The sequence below is a fragment of the Plasmodium gallinaceum genome (assembly GCF_900005855.1).
Source record: "Plasmodium gallinaceum strain 8A genome assembly, contig: PGAL8A_v1_62, whole genome shotgun sequence".
Taxonomy (NCBI): Eukaryota; Apicomplexa; class Aconoidasida; order Haemosporida; family Plasmodiidae; genus Plasmodium; species Plasmodium gallinaceum.
Genome location: NW_021628221.1, coordinates 618952 through 641199, shown reverse-complemented (window position 1 = coordinate 641199; position 22248 = coordinate 618952). Strand labels below are relative to the sequence as shown.

Below are 22248 nucleotides of genomic sequence, written 5' to 3'. Positions count from 1 at the left end.
AATGATTTATTTTTTGTTCTTCAATATATATATTAAATTGAATTTATCTTTAAAAAATTAAAATTTTTTTTGAAATTAAATTTTTTTTTTTTTGTGTAATTTATTAAAATTGTTTTTTAAAAATGTTTTATAATTTAGAAAAATGTAAATCTACAAAAATATATATATTAGTATATTTAACTTAAAAATTAAATAATTCTTGTTTGTTTCAAGTATTTAAATATTTGAGAAAAAAAAAAAAAATGTGATATATTAAAAAATCACCTATTATTTATACTAAATATATTAAAATGAATAATTATTCGTTTTCTATTAATTGTTTAAATGATATTTTTACTGAAAATGATAATAATGAAAAAAAGGAAAATAGTTCATTTTATGATTTAAATTTACCTGAAGAAGTAATATATTGTTTAAAACATATGAATATTTTATACCCATCACCAATTCAAAGATTATCAATAAAAAAAGCTATTAATAAAAAAAATTTAATTATACAATCAAAAAATGGAACAGGAAAAAGTTTATCAATATGTATAATTTTAGTTAGTCAAATATTTATCAAAATGCAGAAATTCTTCAAAAGTAATAAAAATGAAGAAAAATGTAAAATTTTTAACATTAATAATATAAAAGAAAAAAATAATGTAGAAGATGATAAAGAAAGTAATATTTTAAATAATTTATTCCTTGTTTCATTATTTTTTTTTGGTATAATAATTGTACCAACTCGTGAATTATGCATACAACTATATGATAATATTAAAAAAATTTCTGACAATATAAAATGTATAAATGATTGTGATTACTTATATGATAATAATCCAGTTAACAACTTAATAAATAATAGTTCATATAAAAATGGAAACTATAAATACTTTGAAAAAAATTGTTTCAAAAATAGTTATAAAATAAAATCAATAATATTATATGGTGGAACAAATGTATTTGAAAACATAATAAATATTTTTTCTTCATTACCTAATATTATTATATCTACACCTGGACGTTTAAAACATATTTTGAGCATTTTTAAGAAATTAAAAATTAAATTAAAAAATGAAAATTACAATAAAATTTATGAATTGTCTTATTTAAAACTAGTTAACATTCTACTGAGAAAATTTGTTATTGATGAAATAGATGCACTTTTAGATGAACAATTTAATGAACAAATGAAAATTATTTTTAATCATTTAATAACATCAAAAATTCAGATTCTTTGTTATAGTTCTACCTTTCTTGATTCTGTTATAACATCCTTTATAAAAAATGTAAAATGTTATGATCACAATTATTTATCAAAGTTAAGAAGTATTAATTTAACAGAACTAAGTTATTTTTTAAAAAAAGAAAACTCGATTAATGAATATAGACTTAAAAATGATCTTTATCAAGATGACAATAATAAACTGTTAGAAAATAATATAGAAAATATAGAAAATAATATAGAAAATAATTTAGAAAATAATATAGAAAATAAAATTGATAATATAATTAGTTATGAAAATAATATAGAAAATAATTTAGAAAATAATATAGAAAATAATATAGAAAATAATATAGAAAATAATATAGAAAATAATTAGAAAATAATATAGAAAATAATATAGAAAATAAAATTGATAATATAATTAGTTATGAAAATAATATAGAAAATAAAATTGATAATATAATTAGTTATGAAAATAATATAGAAAATAATTTAGAAAATAATATAGAAAATAATATAGAAAATAATATAGAAAATAATATAGAAAATAAAATTGATAATATAATTAGTTATGAAAATAATATAGAAAATAAAATTGATAATATAATTAGTTATGAAAATAATATAGAAAATAATTTAGAAAATAATATAGAAAATAATATAGAAAATAAAATTGATAATATAATTAGTTATGAAAATAATATAGAAAATAAAATTGATAATATAATTAGTTATGAAAATAAAGCAATGATTAATAGTAATATTTGTGGTGAATATAATAAAGAAAATACATATGCAAACAAAAATAATGTCATTCATATAAAACATGATAAAAATAACAAAAATGGGGATATTAAACAACAAAATTTGGGATTAAGTAACAAAAAAATTAGAAAAAAAAAAAGAAAGAAAAAAAAGTATAAAAATAAAAATAAAAAAATTTCAAATAATTTAAGAGAAGTAGAAGAAATGATACAAGACAAAAGTCTATTTTGTAAAAAGGATATACTTCAATATATTATAAGAAAAATGATAAAAGAAAAAGAAAAAATTCCAAGTTACATTAGTAAACAGAGAGATTTTGAATTTATTCAGACGTGCACATCTTTAATTATCCACGAGAAAGAAAATAAAAAAAATAAAATAAATGATCATATTAATGAAATAAAAAACAATATTCAAGAAAAAAATTCGTTTGAAGATAAAGATAATATATTTGATGAAATCAACTTAGAAAAAGAAAAAATAAAATTAGAAAAAGAAAAAATGAAATTAGAAAAGGAAAAAATGAAATTAGAAAAAGAAATCCCTTATTTAGATGAAAAATTAGATTCACCTGTTTTGCTAAATATTAAGCATTGTTTTATAACAATAAATAACGAAAACTTAAACAAAAAAGAAGAGTTAAAATATAAAATGAAAGTATTACTAAAGATAATTAAAGAAATAAAATTTAATCAATGTTTTTTATTTATAAATAACACATATGAGGGTATACAAATTACGAAGATGTTAAATAAGTTTAATGTATCTTCATATTATACAAGCTCAAAAGTTGAACATAATGAAAGAATAGAACATTTTAAAAATTTTCAAAATAATAAAATAAAGATTGTAGTATGTACTGATGTTATGAGTAGAGGTATAGACAACATAATTTGTGATTTAGTTATAAATTTTGATATACCACAAAGTAAAGAAACTTATATTCACAGATCAGGTAGATGTGGTAGATATGGTAAGAAGGGATTATGCATAAGTTTATGTAATTATTCTGATTATAATTATTTATATTATTTTAAATATCAATTGAAATTAGAAGTTTATGATTTTTATTATATATGTAATTCTTTGAGAAAAAAAGAAAACGAAAATCAAAATTTTAACATAAACAATAATCATACATATTCCAATAAATCTATAAAATATATCAATGAGGAAGATAATGTAGACAATAAAAACAATAATAGCTATAATAAAAATAATAGTGACTTAAATGAATACAATGAAAATGATAATTTTAAAAAGAATAATCAAGATATAAATTCAAATGAGTATTACAAAAATAAAAATTTTTTATATAACACGAATATATACAATTTAAATAGTTTTGAACAATATGAAGGAGAAGAAGATATAAAAAAAATATGTGAATATAAAAAAAATAATAAAAAAAGTAAAATATTAAAATTAAATATTAAAGGTTTTTATGGTAACCATATAAAACTTAGCGAAAATGATAATAATAATAATAAAAGTAATATATATTTAAAAATATATTTCAAAAAGTTAGTAACAAAAATAAAAATTGTAAAAAATGAAAAAAATTATTTTTTTTCAATACCGAATGACAACATAAATTTTTTTGAAAATATTAACATAATTGAATATAAATCTAATTTAATTATTTGTTTTACTTTTTTTAAAAAAATAAAAATATATTGGAATTCTTATCTTTTGAACAATTTAAAAAGAGAAAAAAAAAGATATTATAAATCTAACTACTGTATGTTTTTTTTTTGTAATTCAAATAATTATATAGTTTTAAAGCTTTTTTACTCCTTTATTTTTTTTTTTAAATATTTTAAATACCCTTTTAAACAAGAATTTAATCATCTTTTAATATTTAAGCAAAATTATATTAATAAGAGAATATGCAAGGAAAAATATCATAATAATTATTTTTCAATTAACAAAAAAAATAACTGGAAACAGTGTATGTCAGATAGCTTCTTATGTAAAAAAACAAAAAAAAAAAACTTACAAGAAAAAAGAAATGGGTATGAAACAGATGATAAAATTTGTTTTAATGAAGAAAAAGAAGATAAAAGAAAACACATTTTTCCTTTCTTTTTTGTAAATAAAAATAGTTTATACAAAACATTTGATTATCATTATAGTAGTTCCTCGAGTAACGATATAGATTATAATATTTTAGAAAAAAAGGAAGACATGAAATTTAATACTTTAACATTAGAATCAATTTTTGATTCCTTGAGATTGAACTTAAGAGAAAAAAATTTTTTAATTAATTTTTGTGAGCAATGTGAAAAAGTACAATGTGAAAACAATGAATTAGAAATAGTTAAAAAAATTAATAATCTATTATCATCTCAAATATATCTGAACTTAAATACTAATGAAAATGTAAATTTACTAAAAAGTATTTTTTTACAAAATCATTTGAAGTTACTTGAAAATTTTTAAAAACAAAAAAAGGAAGATATATATGGAGTTAAATGTCAAAGTTTTTATTATATGAAAAGGAAATCAAAAAAGAATAAAATAAAATATTTGATAATGTAAATACATTCAAAGAATAATATTATATATACTAAATAATGTTCATTTAAAAAAAAATAAGTATCCACAAAAAAGCTATTCATAAAAAATTATTAATTAAAAACGAAAAATATCATATTAAAATTTAAAACAAAACTTGTGATTCAAAATATTAATAAATACTATAAAGTAGAAGTAAAAAGTAAAAAAAGAAAGGATATTTTTTTTTTTTTTTTTTAATTGTCATCACTGCTTACACCCATTTCTGTTTTCACTATAATAAAAAAAAAAAAAAAAAAAAAAAATGAATAAATAAAATAATAATTACAAATATGAATATTTGTAAGGTTCTAATAATGTATTAATTATTAATTTTAATATATTAAAAAAAAATATATACTTGCAAAATATTTTTGCTGTGCTTCATTAATCTATAAAAAAAAAAAAAAAAAAAAGATATAATATCAATTTAAGAAAAAATAATTTTTTGTAATTAAAATAATTTATTTTAAGATATATATATTTTTTAATTTTTTTTTTTTTTTTTTTTTTTTTTGTTACATCTTTTGATAATAAAGTTGCTTCAGACATTAAGTCACAAATTTCTTCTTGTACTTTCGATTGAAATTGAAGGTAAGTTTTTGTAAAATTTTCTTCTTTAAAATCATATTTTATGACTAATAAAAAATCAAAGAAATCAAATGATAAAGATTCATAAACATATAATGTTTCCTTTTTTAATTCTTTTTTTTTTTTTTTTTTTTATATATTTTTTTTACAATATTCTTGAAATTTATGAGGAGCAACTTTTGTACTATTGCTTTGTAAAATTTTATTATACAAACCAATAGTTGGGTTTTTAAAAATTATTTCTTCATATGTCTAAAAAAAAATTAATTTTAAATATATACTTATCTTTTAATATAAAATGCTTTTTTTTTTTTTTTTTTTTTTTTTTTTTTAAACACAATTACCTCGTTTACCACACACGGACAATGTGTAGAATCTGAATCAGTGTTTAGCTATTAAAAAAAAAAAATAAATATGAATATATTTATGTATGTTAATATATATATATATAAATGAAAATAAAAATACCTTAACAAAATGCATAATATTAACAGGTGGTAAGGTAGAATCAGCAAAATAAATTTTTACTTGTAAATAAAACTCACCCCATCCTATTTCATTCACTTCATATGGTGGTTGTGTATAAACTTATGAGAAAAAAATAAAAAAAAAAAATAAATAAATATTAATTATAATATAAAAATTTAAATAAAATTAAAAAATTAAAAACCTCTTTTGGGGTAAATAAAAGATGGATCTAATTCAAAAACCACTTTATTTATAAATAAAGAAATGTCAGACGAATTAGGACATCTTAATAAACATGTCCATTTGTGAGTCATATTTCCATATTTCCTCTTCTCCTAATATTTAAATTATTCATATATTTAATAAACAAGGAAAAAAAAAAAAAATAATAAATAAATATTAAAAATTTCCATGTATATCATTTTAAAAGAAAATTCACCTGTTGAGACAGTAAAAAGGAATATGTTCCAATCACCAAAGGTTTTACTAACTTTACATTTTGCATACGACTTTCCACTAAAAAAAAAAAAGAAAAAATTATGATGTTATAAATGAAAATACATATTTATAAATACAATTTTTTTTTGTTTTTAAAATAAATTTAGCTTATATATTTATTTTTATATTACTTTTTATAATATATATATTTATATTTATATTTATTTTATTTTTTTTTTTTTTTTGTAACTTCTTAATGATTTGTTATTATCAATATTCTTGTCATGGCGTAAGTTGTAAATTAATAAAATGATAATTATTAAAAAAAAATTATAAAATAATATATCTTATTATTTATATGTGTATGTATTTTTTTAATCTTATATTATTCCAATTTTTTTTTTATAAAAAATAAAAAAATGTTTTAAAAATATTTAATTTTTTGCTAAATATACATATACACTTAATTTTTAGATTTCTTTAAAAAAATTAAAAAAGAAAAAATTTGTTTACTAACTTTTAAAATATATATATAAGATAATTACATATTGGTTTATTTATTTTTTATTTTATAATAAATTATATGCAGTATGAAATATCTTAATTATTTTTTTGTTTTATAATAAATCATAATCAGGAGATATAAAATATTATAATTGAATTTAAAATATTATTTAATTGTTTCAAGAGGTAATAATTTTTTTTTCAGGTACTACAATATTAATTTTATTTATCAAAAAATAATTTTTACTTTTTTTTTTTTTTAATCTTCATAATTGTTTTTAGTATGGAAAATATAATATATAGAAAAAATATTATTACATTCCTTATTTTAATAATTTTATTAAAAAATAGTTTTACTTTTAATTTGCATAGAGAACATTCTATGGGTTATGTTATTGTATTTAAATATAATAAATTAAGAAACAATGTTAGCATAACTCACTCTAATTTTCTTAGATGTAAAAGAAATAATAAATTAAATGTTATGGAAAGAAGTGTAGATAAAGTAACGGGACATTTTATGAAAGATAAAGAATTATTTTTAGAAGTTGATAAGAAACAAAAAATGATTGAAGAAATAGAAAAAATGAAAGTTTTTGATTATGATAATGTTAAAAAATATTTAGATGTTCTTAGTGAAAATGATGTATATGAAGAAATTATAAATCATAAAATTCATTTGTATAAAAAATATAATGAAAAAGAAAAGCAAAACCATATAATAAAAATGCAAAATTTTTTAAATCCTTATATAGTTAATTTACGTAAAAAGAAAGCAAAAGAAAAAGTTGAATATCTTATATCTCGTTTAATAACAGGTGATAACGTAGATCAAATAATTATGGAAATGTTTAAGAAAAAATTAATTGATGTTTATGTTTTAACGTTCATTGATGACAAAATAATAGAAGCTCATTCAAAACTTGTAAAGAATGATAAATTAAATAGCGGAGAAGAAATGAGCATATCAGAAAAAATATTAAGAACCTTAAAAGATAGAATTATTGCCCAAGAAAAGCTAAATAAAAAAGGTACTTTTAATTTTACACGAATACTATTTTTATCAACCACATTAGACATGAACGAAAATAGGGAACCACTAATTAAATCAATCATTAAAAGTATTGACGAATTAGAAGAATTTGAATTATATTTATTGGATGCATTAGAATATGCAGAAGATAATGAAAAAATGAAAAAATATATACCCCATATGGAGTTACTATTAAATACATGTAAAAAAATGAATCCTATTCACAATCAGTTTTTAAACAAGCAAAGTGAAAATATTAAATTCTTTCCCGATAATGTTGATACTTCACATTTAAAAGATCTTTAAGTGATATATGCATATTAATTTTTAAATTATTATGCTAAAAAAATTATTAGTTATATTTTAAAAGAAAAATTCATTAAAATAAAGAGATATATATCACATTAAAATATATAATTTATAAAAAATATTTTATTTTAAACAATGTTCATTAAAAGAAATATTACACCCTTATGATTATAAATTAAATAGATAATTTAAAAAGGAAAGAATATATATGATAAAACATTAGGCAGATCAACAATAAAAGGAAAAAATATTGAGCTATTAAATGAAAATAATTTTAATATTTTAATTAACTACGTATTTTTAATAAATATGATAGTAGGTGTTTAATATATTCCCTAAAGTAGTTAGGTAATATTTTTATCTTTAAAAATAATTTTTTAAAAATTTTTGTTTAATTAAATATAAAATTAATATCAATCAATAACTGCTTTCTTTTTTTTTTTTTTATAGTTCTTGTTCTTTATTTCATTTTTTTAATACTATTCTTTCAAATTTTTTTTTTCATCTTTCCTTCCTTTTTTCCTTCTTTTTATTTTATTTTATTTTATTTTTATTTTTTTTTTTTTTGTTATTTCTTTTTTGTAAATTTAATTCTCTTTTAATTTTATTTTTTATTTTTTTTTTTTTTTGTTTTGTACATTTAATTTTTTTTTTGCTTTTTATTATTTTCTTTTTCATTATACAATTTTCCCTTTGCAATGTGCAATAACATATTGCACATTGAAAAGTGGATTTGTTTCTTTATTTTTAATATAATTTGATTAATCCTTTTAAGAATATATTTTTTAAATGTATACAGTTTTTTTTATAAAATATATTTTCTGTTTAGTATTCCATATATTTAAACTTTCAATTGCTTATTTAATTGTATCAATATATTATATTTGTAAGGAATTCATTTAAGCATTTATTAAAAACTGAAAAGGTAAAAAAAAAGAAAAGAAATAAGAGAAAAGGAAAAAGAATAGAAAAAAGGGAAAAAAAAAAAAAGAAAAAAAGATAAAAAAAAACTTATGAAACTTAAAAAAAAAGAAAAACAAAAATGAAAACAAAAACAAAAAAAATAAAATGAAGAAAAAGTAAAAAAAATAATGCAAAAGTGGGAAAGTAAAAAAGCAATAAAAAAAAAAAAAAAAAAAAAAACTGAGCTAGCCAATACTTTTTTTTTACATCAAATTTTAAATAGAGAATAAAAATTCAAAAATATAAAGCATATTTATGCTTTTAACCATAAAAATTAATTCAGATGTATTTATATAAAAAATAATGAAAGCACAGAAATGCATGTAGATAAATGAGTTGAACATAGAGAAGAAATTTTATGTTCACATAAAAAATCTATATTCACTAAATTTATATAATATATTTATACATTATATACATACGTATATTAAAAAAAAAATAATGTTTTAATAATAAAGAATAAAAAAAAAAAAAAAAAAAAAAAAAAAAACGAAATATATATATTTTTGAAGTTATAATTTTCTTTTTAAAATTAATTCATACTATATTATTTTTTTTTATTTTATATATTTTAGATTTAAAAAAAAAAAAAAAATTAAATTGAAACGAAAAGTTTATAAATTTAAAGTTTAGCCAATATCTTAATTTTTTTTTTTTTTTTTTTATTTGGAACTATCAAAATATTTTTTATGGTATTTTTTTAAATACTCAGTTGCAAGTTTGTTAATTTTTATTATTAAATGCTGATAATATATTGATAAAAATAGGAATAAAATAAACATTTTTATAGGAATTTTCTTTAAGAAAATTAATATATTTTTTCATTTTTTTAAGTTGTTATTATAAGGATATATTCACAGAATCTTTTGAAAATTATAAATTTATTTTTTTTTATTATAAATGATATCAAGACGAGTACCAAGATCTTTTATTAGAATAAAGTTTTAGAAATAAAATAAAATATATTTTTAAACTTAAATAATAAATGAATAATTAATTTCTTTTATGATTTTGTAAAATTTTTGCATGATTTTATTCACAAGGTTTAAATTTACAAATCTGTTTTTCAATTAAGGAAAAATGGGAATATTTCGATCAGAAGTAAGCTTAAAAAAAAAAAAAAATATAATTGTATTTAATTACAGAATACAAATTATTCTTTTCATAACCCATTTAAAATAGAATAATATTATATTTTCATTTATTAATAGTAGAAAATTATATATAATATAATTTTAATTAAAAAATAACATAGTTTTAAATGCTTTATTTTTATATAAATTTTTTTTTTTTTTGTCTTACCAAATTATAAGAATTTTTTTAACATAAAATTAAAAATTATTTATATCTTTATTTTTATAAAATGTATCTATTATAGATATGAAGAAATTTTATAAAAAAAAAAAAAAAAAAAAGCATAAATGTATCTTTTTTTAAAAAATATTTTTCTTTTTAGACAATGAAACATGGAACTCTTGTTTTACCATCTGATAGAGCAAGAGAATATTTAGATTGCTTAGGAAAAGAAGTAGATATACAATTTGTTGATATGAATGAAAAAACTATGAAAAGACAATATAAAAAATACATACAGCGTATTGATGATATGGAAAGGATATTAAGATTTTTAGAAGAAAATATAAATAAGTTACCTAATGTAAAAATAAAAAAAAGCAAAATAGATAACTTTTTAGAACATGATAATATATATGAATTAGATCAAGTTGAAGAATCCTTAAATAGACTATATGTTCAGTTCGTTCGTTTTTGCAATAATAACAAAGATTTAGTGGATGAAAGAAATAATGCTATTGAAGAAAAACATGTAATTTTAGCAGCTATTAATCAATTAAAACCTGATACATCTAAAAATGGAAATATAAATATGAATATACATGAAAATTCTATTAATGTTGATGATAGTAATGAAGAAAATATTTCTTTATCAACTCATATAATGAAAGATGGCATTAATATGATGTTTACAAATATATCAGGAGTAATTAAAACAAAAGATCAAGAAAGTTTTAGTAGAACTATATTTAGAGCATTAAGAGGAAATGCATATACATATTTTCAAAATATTGATGATGAAATGGAAGAAAGTGTAAGTATAAATGAAAATGAATCTCTTAATTCTCCTTTACTTAATAAAGAAAATGAAAAAAATAATAAAAAAAAAAAAAATGAATTAAAAAGTGTTTTTGTTGTGTACTGTCAAGGTTCAGCACAAAGTAGTATTTATGAAAAAATTATGAAAATATGCAAAGCATATGATGTTAAAACATATGATTGGCCTAAAACTTATGAACAATCTAAGAAAAGATTAAGAGAATTAAAAGAAATTATAAATGATAAAGATAAAGCATTAAAAGCATATGAAGAATATTTTATAAATGAGATTTTTGTATTAATTAATGTAGTAGAACCAAATAAGAATAGTCTTATAGAAGAATGGAAATTATTTTGTAAAAAAGAAAGACACATTTATAATAATTTAAATTATTTTGAAGGAAGTGATATTACATTACGATGTGATTGTTGGTATAGTGCAAGTGATGAAGAAAAAATTAGACATATATTAATTAATAAGTCATCTAATGATCTAGTTTCAGCATTACTATTATCAGATAAAGTATTAACACCAAACATATCACCTCCTACCTATATTAAAACAAATGAATTTACTAAATCATATCAAGTTATTATAGATACATATGGTGTTCCAAGATATGGAGAAATAAATCCAGCCATTTCTACTATTATAACATTTCCATTTTTATTTGGTATTATGTATGGAGATGTAGGTCATGGCTTTTGTATATTTTTATTTGCTATATTTATGATTTTGATTCATAATAAAGTAAAGAATAAAAAAAAAAATGAAATGATTGCTATGTTTTTTGATGGAAGGTATATGTTATTATTGATGGGATTTTTCTCTGTATATGCTGGATTTTTGTATAATGATTTTTTTTCAATGCCTTTGAATTTATTTTCTTCTATGTTTGAGAAAAATAATGAAATAGATAATATAAAATATTACAAAAGAAAAGAAATAGTAACAAAAGATGGAAAAACAGAATTTAGACATCCATATATATTTGGATTTGATTCTAATTGGTTAGGTGCAGAAAATGAATTAATTTTTATAAATTCATTTAAAATGAAATTTTCAGTCATAATTGGATTTTTACATATGACATTTGGAACAATTATAAAAGGATTCAATACGCTATATTTTAACAAAAAATTAGATTTTTTTTTTGAATTCATACCTCAATTAGTTATGATGATATGTATTATTGGTTATCTAGTTTTTTTGATTATTTATAAATGGGTAACCCCAGCAGGATATGGAGGATATGAAAAACAAGGGATAATTAATACTATTATAAATATGTATTTACATAAAGATATTGATAAAACTAATCAATTTTATTCCCATCAAAGTATTATTGAAACATTACTCCTTAGTCTTTTTATTATATCTATTCCAGTTATGCTTATTTGTAAACCAGCAATAAGAACTTATAAAATAATGAAAGATAAAAAAAAAAATTTAAGTAGATATAATGAAAATTTAGAAAAAGAAATGACAAATACATTTAATCATAATTATAAAAATAGTAACCATATAGAATCTTTATCTATGCATAAAAGAATTGGAAATCATCCATATGAAGATAATGAAAATGATTATTTATTCAAGAAAAAAAATAAAAAAACAGATCATGAAATGGAGGCACATTTATTAAGTTCATCACCAGATCACATATCAGAAAATGTGTGCCATGAAGAAAATATATCAGAGATATGGATAGAACAACTTATAGAAACTATTGAATTTGTTTTAGGTCTTATTAGTAATACAGCTTCTTATTTAAGATTATGGGCATTATCCTTAGCTCATCAACAATTGTCATATGTTTTTTTTGAACAAACAATATTAAATTCATTAAAACAAGACAAATTTATAACTGTTTTAATTAGCTTAATAATATTTGTTCAACTTTTTTCTATATTAACTATTCTTATTATATTGTGTATGGATACTTTGGAATGTTTTTTACATTCATTAAGATTGCAATGGGTAGAATTTCAAAATAAATTTTACAAAGGAGATGGAATTCCTTTTAGACCTTTTAATATAAAAAAAATTTTAAGCGAAAATGATTAAACAAAAATATAATTCAAAACATAATTCTTTTCCTTTTCTGCATGTAAAATATAAAAATAAAGAAGATAAGAAAATACTAATATATATTTTACACATGATATAATGTTATTATATCCCAAAATTCTACATTTGCTCTGTATTCATATGGAATCAAATGTATAAAAATAATATTAACCTAAGACAGTATATATATATATCAATTTTATTTTTTAATATAATTTTTATTTATTATTCTTCCAATTTTTATATTTCTTTTGAGGTATATTTTATTTATTACTAATTTTATCATTTTTTTTTTTTTTTTTTTTTTAATATTTGAAAATGTTTTTTTTGTCAATTTTTTTTTTTTTTTTTTTTTTTTTTTTTTTTTTTTTTTTTTTTTAATTAACCTTTTTTTTTTTTTTTTTTTTCGTTAATAATAGAAAAATCTTATTGTAAAGGATTTATTCAAAAGAGTATATATAATATATATACATATATATACATATATTTAATTTTTTTATTATCCATTCTTTTTATTTTTTTCTATTCATAAAATATATAACTATTTTTAATTCATTTTTAATTAATTATAAATAATATATTTTTTTTTTTTTTTTTGAAGTAAAATTTATTACCTAAATCTTAAAAAAATGTAATAAATTTACATAGACAAAAAGAAATAATTGATAATAAAAGGTATTCTCAATTATTAATACAATTTTAATCTTGTCTTAATGTTTGTTTGAATATATCTTATAATTTATAAAAAAAAAAAAAAAAAAAAATGAAAACAAATAGGTAATAAACAAAGAAACAAATAAATATGCAAATAAAATATGTTTTATATTTTTAATATAAATATATTGTTCATTAATAAAAAAAATTATACATTATATTATCTCATCTTAACTTAAATTATAATATGTATATAAAGCCACATATTTTGAAAAAAGAATGAGAAAAACAAAAAAAAAAAAAAAAGAGAATTAACTTTTAATTTATTAAAAGTAAATTTATGACATTTTAAGAAAACTTTGGATATTTAAGAAATATTTATCAAAATCAGTAATACTATTTATAATTTTAGTTTTAATTTTAAAATTTTTAAAAATATTCATAAAATTAGATCTAATAACATATTTTTTGTTCATATCACCAAAAAAATAGCTAGAAATAAGAATAAAATGATTAAATATTGAATGAAATATAGATTCATAAGTGTCATCAAATAGCATTAAATAGTAATCTTTAAAATTATAAGTGATTATGTAATTAAATCTTTTATCAATTAAAACAGCAGAATCATTATCACTATCATGATAAATTAAATTATCTAATTTTTTTAAGGTGAGGTATTTTCCCTCTAAATCTATTCTAAAAAGACAAATAATATCATTGCAATTTTTATAATTTTCCATATTTTCTTCCTTATCTATTCGAACATCATTTGATATTAATTCATTATTTTTATTTATTATATTTTCATTCACTATTTTATCCTTAATTATTTTATTTTCTTTCCTTCTATCTATGTTTTGTACAGTTTTTTTTATATTAAATATGTTTAACAATTGAGTAATATAATTCATATTGGGATTTGATAATGCTCTACTATTTTTCACAATTTGAAATGCATCAAAATAATTTAAATTTAATTCACTCATAAGAAAAAAAATTATAATAATAACAGATCTTGATATTCCTTTACTGCAATGTATAAGAATTTTATTTCGTTCATTCTCTTTTAAAACATTTTTAATAAAACGTAAAGAATCTAATAAGGTATAAAAAATATCATCATACATATCATCTTTCAAATAATATGTTCTATAAAAAAACAGATTTTCGTATTTATTTTCACATTCATATCCAGCAGTATTAATGATATGAGTAATTCCTTTTTCTTCAATGTTTAACTTATTAGAAGCAAATTCATATCCACTAATGAATATCCTATCTTGAAAAATTTTATCACATTGATTTCCAACAAATTCTAATTTTTCTTTTCTCGTGTTTGTATCATTAGCTTTGAATTTTTTGTTTTTTAAAGTATTTAATTTTTCTAAACTTACTTCAAAATCTGCTTTATTTTTTATATTTTTTAAGTTTAAAGAAAAATTCATGTCATTTTTAAAATCCTTTTTATCATTAATATCAAGCGAATTGTATTCTAATGAAGAACAAAAAGAAGAAACATCTTTAAAACAATTTTGAGATTTTTCTGTTTTAAATGCTTTCAATTCACTTATAGAACACTTATTATTTTTATCTATATTGTTCATATTATTCATTGAGTTGTAATCCTTTTTATTAAATGTTTTATTTTTATTTAATTTTATTTGATAACTTTTTGTTAAATTTACCTTATTGGAATTATATTTTTTCATATTAGAATAACTCCGTTCAACTAAGAAGTTTCTTAAATTATGTAAAGAAAAATATTTGTTTTTTTTTTTTAAATTGTAATGGTATATATTCGGCAATTTCGCGCAATAATTATCATAAACAAAATTTTTTTTTTTTATTAAAAAATTTCTATTCTCATTGTTATATATATCAAAGTAAGATTTTCTCTTTGATTGAAACGTAATATTCCTTGCTTCATTTGTGCAGAAATATTTTTTATTATCTTTATTTTTAATTATTTGAAATTTAGGATGTTTTTCAAAATTGTTACTATCAAAAAAATTATCCTTTCTCTTACTGAAGCTATTACAGTATTTTTTATTTAAATTCCTTATATTTTTTTTACTATATATATATTTCTCAAATTTTTTGTTATTAGTTTTTCTTTTATATTTACCACAGTAAGATGTTAACCCTTCTTTAGGGTACATTTTAGTTACATATTCTTTCAAATTATTTTTTCTTTCAAGATTTTCATTCTTTTTTTCATAAATAAAATTTTTTTTTTTTTTATATAAATTAGAGCTAAAATTTCTTTGAGTGGAAAAATAGGATGAATTAAAATAATTTTTATGCATATAGATATTATGCGTAGAAAAAGGGAAGGATTTTTTTTTACATAAATTTTTATTTAAGTTACACAAATTACTAAACTTTTCAACAGGACAATTGTTGTTGTTTTTATTTTCTTTTTTTAAAAAAGTTCCATTAATTTTATTTATTTTTTTTTTTGTAGGATAACTTCTTAACACAGCTGTGTTCTTAGTTCGGTTTAGAAAATTTAACTTAAAAATTAGATTTTCCTTTTCATTCATTTCATCTTTTTTACAATAAATTTTTTTCTTTTCGTCTTTTATATTATTACTCAAATCATTGTAATTTTTTTTCTTTTCTTTTATGAAGTTATATTTATGATATTTATAAAAATTATAATCTTTAAAATAAGCTAATTTACTAGCTTCAAAAAATTTTTTTATATTATTTTTTTCACTAATATAAAAGTACGGAAACGTTTTGTTTCTACAATCATATTTTCCTTTATTATTAGAAGATGAATTATAATAAGTAATAAAACTTCTGTTATAGTTAAAATTATAATACTTTGTATTTTTTTTATTATAAGGAAAATTGTCTTTTTTTTTTTTTATACCATATCTCCACATAAATTTATTATTATTATTTAATATGAATTTTTCTGTAAAAATTGGTTCAGAAAACTTTTTCTTTTTTTCTTTACTAGAATTGGCTAATTCTAGTGATTTTTCTTTTCTTTCCTTTACATCCTTATTAGAATAGCTATTTTTCTTGACTTTATATATTTTTTTAATTATATGAAAAAATGATCTTAAGTTATTATTTATATTATTTTTATAACAAGTAGTTATTTTGCAATTTTTATCTATTTGACTTTTAAACAATAAATACTTTTTAATACTTAAATTTCTATCTATATAATGCGTATTTTCACTATTAAAAATAAAAAAATATATATATTTATTTTTATATATGTATTTAGCATATGCATTTTTAAAGTAATTTTCTATATCTTCTTTAAGTGAATAGACATTTTTGTCTACTATTTTTTTTGAATTTTTTTTATTTAATCTTTTTAAAAAATATAAAATACTTGATGAACTACACGTTGGGAGAGATACTTTATTCCTTGAATTTTTATATTCATATTTATTATAGGAGTAAAAATTTTGTATGTCACTCTTTATATTTTCCATCTTTTTTATTTCATTTTTATTTTTAATAAATGGATTACTATCATTTTCATTTTTTGTAACTTCCTTATCTATAACATTTATGCAGCTATTCGCGGTATTTTCAGCACATATAAAAATAACTAAAAAACTAGATTTTTTGTTAAATTCCTCATATTTTATTTCTTTTATATAATATTCTTTCTTATTATAATGCTTTATAATAATTAACTTATTAATTTCTATATTTTCCTTATTTACAATTAAGTCTTGTATATTTTCATTAGGTAATGAATATATTAACTCAATATTTTCTCCTTCTTTAATTTTTTTCATAATTACCTTATACATATATATGTATATTATTTTTCTTTTTTTTTTTTTTTTATAAATGTTTACATTGAATACTCATATAAAACATGTATATTAAATACACATACTAAAAATACACACTAAATATATATATATATATATATCATTTGGCAGTATAAAATAGGTTATTCATCTTTTTCTTTTCCTTTTCCTTATTTCTAATTAAATCAACTATTTAAATTTAAATTTTCTTTTTTTTTTATTTATTTCATATTTCTATTATATTTTTTACTAATTTTCCATTATTTTATTATTTTTTTTTTTTTTCTGTAATTTTAAAAAAATTTCTATTAAAAAATAATAAATGTACTTTCAAAATTCTCTTAATAATTTTAAACATAATAATATTTTTAGGAATATTTGAAAAAATAATTAATTATGTATATAAAATTTTTTTTTTTTTATAACTCTTTTTCCATAACTGATGTTACATTAAAAGTTATAAAAATGAAATACAAAATATAACAAATAAATTCACATAATAACAAAATAAATATATATATATATTCAAATAAAAGTCTGATATAAAAATTTAATTTAAAAATAATTTTTATAATCAATAATTATTGTATAATAATAAAAATTAAAATTAAAAAAAAAAAAAAATTACAACGATATATATATCTGGTAAATTTTTTTTTACACACATAAAAATATTAATATAAAAATGCATGTAAATATTATAAAGGAATACATTAGAGTAAAATTTATTGGACAAAAATCAATATAATTATAAAAAAAAAAACAATAAAAAAACAATTAAAAACTATTTATGTTATGATATTTCTTTAGAATTCTTTAAAATAAATGTGAAAAAGATGCACTTAATTTAAATATAAACATACATATTTTTATATATTAATTTTAAAAATATATTTACTACTTTTAAATATATTTAAAAAAAAAAGAGGTTGGCTTCGCTTGTCCAAGTAACTTCTTATACTTATCAAGTGGTATTAAAAAAATATTAAAATATTTCAAGTCATCATTTTCTATTTTTATATGAAAAGTATATAAAACATGAATTCCTTGACTTCTTACATTTATGTCTCTCATGATTTTATTTTTAAAAATTAATTTTATATTACAATAATAAAAATCTTTTATTACTTGTTTCTTAAAAAAAAAAAAATATACATACATATTTTATATGTAATTCTATTATTACTTATGAAATATTTTATTGTATTTTTTTTTTTTTTTTTTTTTTTTTTTTTTACCTTTGCATTTTTTAACTCTCCTATGCATTTTACTGATTCTACTTCATAGAATCCTTTTCCTCTATTCTACAAAAGAATTTTTAAATTAAAAATATTAAAAAAATTTAAAATGAAACACACTCAAAAAAAATTGTGTTTTTTTAAAATATAAAAAAAAAATAAAATTACTGATTTATATATGTAAGTAGAGCTGGATACAAATGGAATAGGTGCTGATGATAAAACACGAGGGGGAGTTGGATAATTAATTTTATATATGACTAATAAATAAATATATATATAATTTATAATTTTTTTCTTATTTATAATATTGTCTTTAAATAAATTATGATAAATTTCAATTAAATTTTCTATATAATCATAAAAAAAAAAATCCTCTGTATTTATTTTCAACATTGTTATTATGTAATCAAAAATTTCATTAAATAATTTTCCTTCTGTGTTTTTTAATTCCTTTGTAAAAATAGTTTTTCTTAATTTTTTTTCTTTTTTCTTTTGAAGATAAAATCTTATAAAATTAGAAATTCCTTGATCTAACCCATCTGATAAATCATTTTCATTCTCTTCATCGGAATATTCATCAACAAAAATGTTTACTAAAAAGGAAGAATTTAAAAATAAATATGGAATAACTTTATTTTTCAAAAAGTTACATAATATAAACAAAGATTTAATTAAAATAATATATATGATTAATATTTTTTTTGATATAGAAGAAAATATATACTTAAAATTTAAAAATATTAATATAGCTATCATTATATTTTTTAATGATGAAATAAATTTTTCAATATTATAGGAAAAATATTTAATGGTAAAATTTATTTCATTTTTGATATCATTTATAAGAATTATCAAATTTTCGATTGCTTTATATAAGTTGACTTTTATCTCTAAAAATATTAACATATGAAAAAAATTATCTTTATAATTAAACATTTGTTTTATACACTGCTCAGACATATTTAAAAAATTTATAGGATTATAATATTTTTTATTATTATTTTTTTGTTTTTTTACATTATAAAAATTAGAGTAATTTAATAAACATTTGCACCACAATTTTATGTCTCTATTTGTTATTAGGTAGTATAATTTCTCAAATATTTTATAGGAATACTTATAAAAGCCTGAAGTAATACAAAATAACCCAACTTTATATATATAAAAATAAGAGTTATCATCTTTTCTTAAATTTTTTATTTTAATTTTTTCATATACATTTTTTTCTTCATTATGTAAATTTTCGTAAATTTTTTTTAATTTATTTTTTATTGATTTATTTGATATAGATGAAATAGAATCACTATACGATGAATCTACTGATTCATTAAAAGAGTTAGATGAAGATGATTGTGACAAAGATAATGTTGATATTGATGAAGTAGAATAATCGGAAGAAGAATTAGAATATAAATAATTATGACCTAATTGATTAAACGGTAATGTATTATTTTTTTTATCCATTAAGTTATTATTATTATTGCTATAAGAATTAATTTGTGAAAAATGAGAATAATGTAATGAAAGTTCATTTTTATCCATTTGATTTTCCTTTTCTTTTTTTTTATTATCGTATTCATTTTTAGTTACTATATTTGGATTATCAACATATTTAATTTTTTTTTTATCATATCTTTTATTCTTCCTCTTTTTTTTTTTTAAAAAACAGTGTATATATTTTTTTCTTTTAAAATGAAAAATATTATTCAGAATGTTCAAAAAAATTATAACTTTTTTTCTGAACTGATTCATAATATTTCTATCTTTAACAAAATTAAAAAAAGAAAAATAAAAAAGAAGTTTTACATTTCTATAACTAATTTGATCAAATTGAAAAAACTGAAAAAATTTTCTCCTTTTTATTAAATAAAAATTATCAAGATTGTTATTAATATTATAATTTATTATTTTACTACATTCCTCTTTTTTATTAGCATTAATATCAATATCAATATCAATATTGTTTTCATTTAAATTATTATTACTCTTATCATTACTTTTTTTATTTATTAAATAAAAAAAAGGATCATTTAAAACTTCAATTATCTTTTCTTTATTTGAAATAAGGAATAAATCAAAAAAGAGAATAAAGTTATTAGTATAAAATAAATGAAAAAGAGAATTTAAAATAAGGTTATTTTTCTTATATAGTAATTTATCTATTACATCTAATAAATATATACGTATATATTTTCTTAAGGTATTTTGATTATAATACAAGATTTCCTTTTGATTGCTTATAATGTTATACTTAATATTAAATATATTATTTATATAAATATCAAAATTTTTGTCTTTATTTAAAGAAGAATCTGATGACATAATTATACTTCCGCTTTTTGAAGAATCAGAATTATAAGATGGGTACTTATTAAAATTATTTTTGTTTACTTCTGTTTTTTTTTTGGTATTTAAATAAATGATATTATTAATAATATCTCCACATTCAATTTTATTCGTTTCGGACAACGTATTTTTTTCATAATCATAAATGTTATAAGAAGGAACATTTTCATTTAACATTTTTTTGTTACTCAAAAAATTTATAATAAAATAATTAATTATTCTTAAAAAATTTTCTATATCTTCTTCAAATATTAAATAATCAGATAGTATAGATAAAACTTTCAGTATATTTAATTTAATTAATAAAATAATACTATTTTTATACAAAAAAAATAAAATTTTTATAAAGATTATTCTTTCCATAATAAAATCATTTGATATATTTTTTTTTAATGAACTTTTCTGATTAGAAAATTTACTAAAAGAATATTTTCCATCCATTGTAACATATTTTTTCTCTTTTTTTAAAAATTCTTTTTTAAACTTAATAAATAAAGTATCTTTAAAAATATCAGAATCTATAATATCTTCATTAATTAAATTATATAATTTTATTTTATTTTTTTTTAAAATGCTGCAACAATGAAATATACACTCCCTGTTTGCTTTATTAACATTCTCTCTTTCATTTTCAATTGCTAAATCAGTCATATCATCTTTTGAAAAATAATTTTCATTACTTATTTCACTTATAACATCACTTCTTGAATTTTCATCTCTTATTGAACTATTTATAGAACTATTATATATGTTTTTATTTATATTACTTTTTCTGTTATTAGTTTTATTGTAAATATCCCAATAATGGCAATTATTTGTATAAATTTTATTATGACTAAACATATTGTCTACCTTATTTGGTTCATTAAAAATGTTATAATTATTATTACTGTCATATCTACCATTAATATCTTTGTTATTAATATATTTATTATTGTCATTATTATTATCATTATTATTTACATATTCTTCATTATTAATATTATTAATATTCTCATAATTATTATTACTAATATCATTACTTTTATTGTTGTTAATACACACATTACTATTAGCATTAATATTATGATAATTAATATAATTATTATTACAAATATTATAATTATATGTACTGTTCATACTGTTATTATAATCAACATAATTTTCTGATAAGCAATGTGATTTTTTTTTTTTTTTTTTTTTTTTTTTTTTAT

General features: G+C 17.2%; 6 protein-coding genes across 6 annotated transcripts in view; 3 read left to right on the top strand and 3 right to left on the bottom strand.

Moving 5' to 3' along the window:
• Window positions 1-290: 290 nt before the first annotated feature.
• PGAL8A_00109700 (RNA helicase, putative) lies at window positions 291-4420 on the top strand (the record flags this gene model as incomplete). Its single annotated transcript, XM_028673732.1, is given in 2 exon segments — window positions 291-1586; window positions 1592-4420. Coding segments are annotated over 2 exon segments (4125 nt in total).
• A 311-nt stretch (window positions 4421-4731) lies between these two features.
• PGAL8A_00109600 (gas41 homologue, putative) lies at window positions 4732-6223 on the bottom strand (the record flags this gene model as incomplete). Its single annotated transcript, XM_028673721.1, has 9 exons — window positions 4732-4769; window positions 4896-4926; window positions 5057-5172; window positions 5275-5377; window positions 5470-5517; window positions 5594-5712; window positions 5796-5928; window positions 6033-6109; window position 6223. Coding segments are annotated over 9 exons (666 nt in total).
• A 595-nt stretch (window positions 6224-6818) lies between these two features.
• PGAL8A_00109500 (conserved Plasmodium protein, unknown function) lies at window positions 6819-7874 on the top strand (the record flags this gene model as incomplete). The annotated part of the gene is made up of 1 exon (XM_028673710.1): window positions 6819-7874. One exon carries the CDS (start codon window positions 6819-6821, stop codon window positions 7872-7874), a length of 1056 nt encoding a protein of 351 aa, XP_028526212.1.
• A 2425-nt stretch (window positions 7875-10299) lies between these two features.
• Window positions 10300-13020, top strand: PGAL8A_00109400 (vacuolar proton translocating ATPase subunit A, putative; the record flags this gene model as incomplete). The annotated part of the gene is made up of 1 exon (XM_028673699.1): window positions 10300-13020. The coding sequence occupies one exon, from the start codon at window positions 10300-10302 to the stop codon at window positions 13018-13020; it is 2721 nt and encodes a 906-aa protein (XP_028526211.1).
• Window positions 13021-14015: 995 nt separating this feature from the next.
• Window positions 14016-17465, bottom strand: PTP2 (protein tyrosine phosphatase, putative; the record flags this gene model as incomplete). Its single annotated transcript, XM_028673688.1, has 1 exon — window positions 14016-17465. One exon carries the CDS (start codon window positions 17463-17465, stop codon window positions 14016-14018), a length of 3450 nt encoding a protein of 1149 aa, XP_028526210.1.
• A 906-nt stretch (window positions 17466-18371) lies between these two features.
• Window positions 18372-22248, bottom strand: part of PGAL8A_00109200 (conserved Plasmodium membrane protein, unknown function) — a gene marked incomplete at both ends in the record, with an annotated part of 7644 nt that continues 3767 nt past the window's right edge. Inside the window, 3 exons of the mRNA XM_028673677.1 lie at window positions 18372-18602; window positions 18707-18772; window positions 18875-22247. Coding sequence (XP_028526209.1) covers window positions 18372-18602; window positions 18707-18772; window positions 18875-22247 — 3670 coding nt within the window. The remainder of the gene's footprint in view (window positions 18603-18706; window positions 18773-18874; window position 22248) is intronic.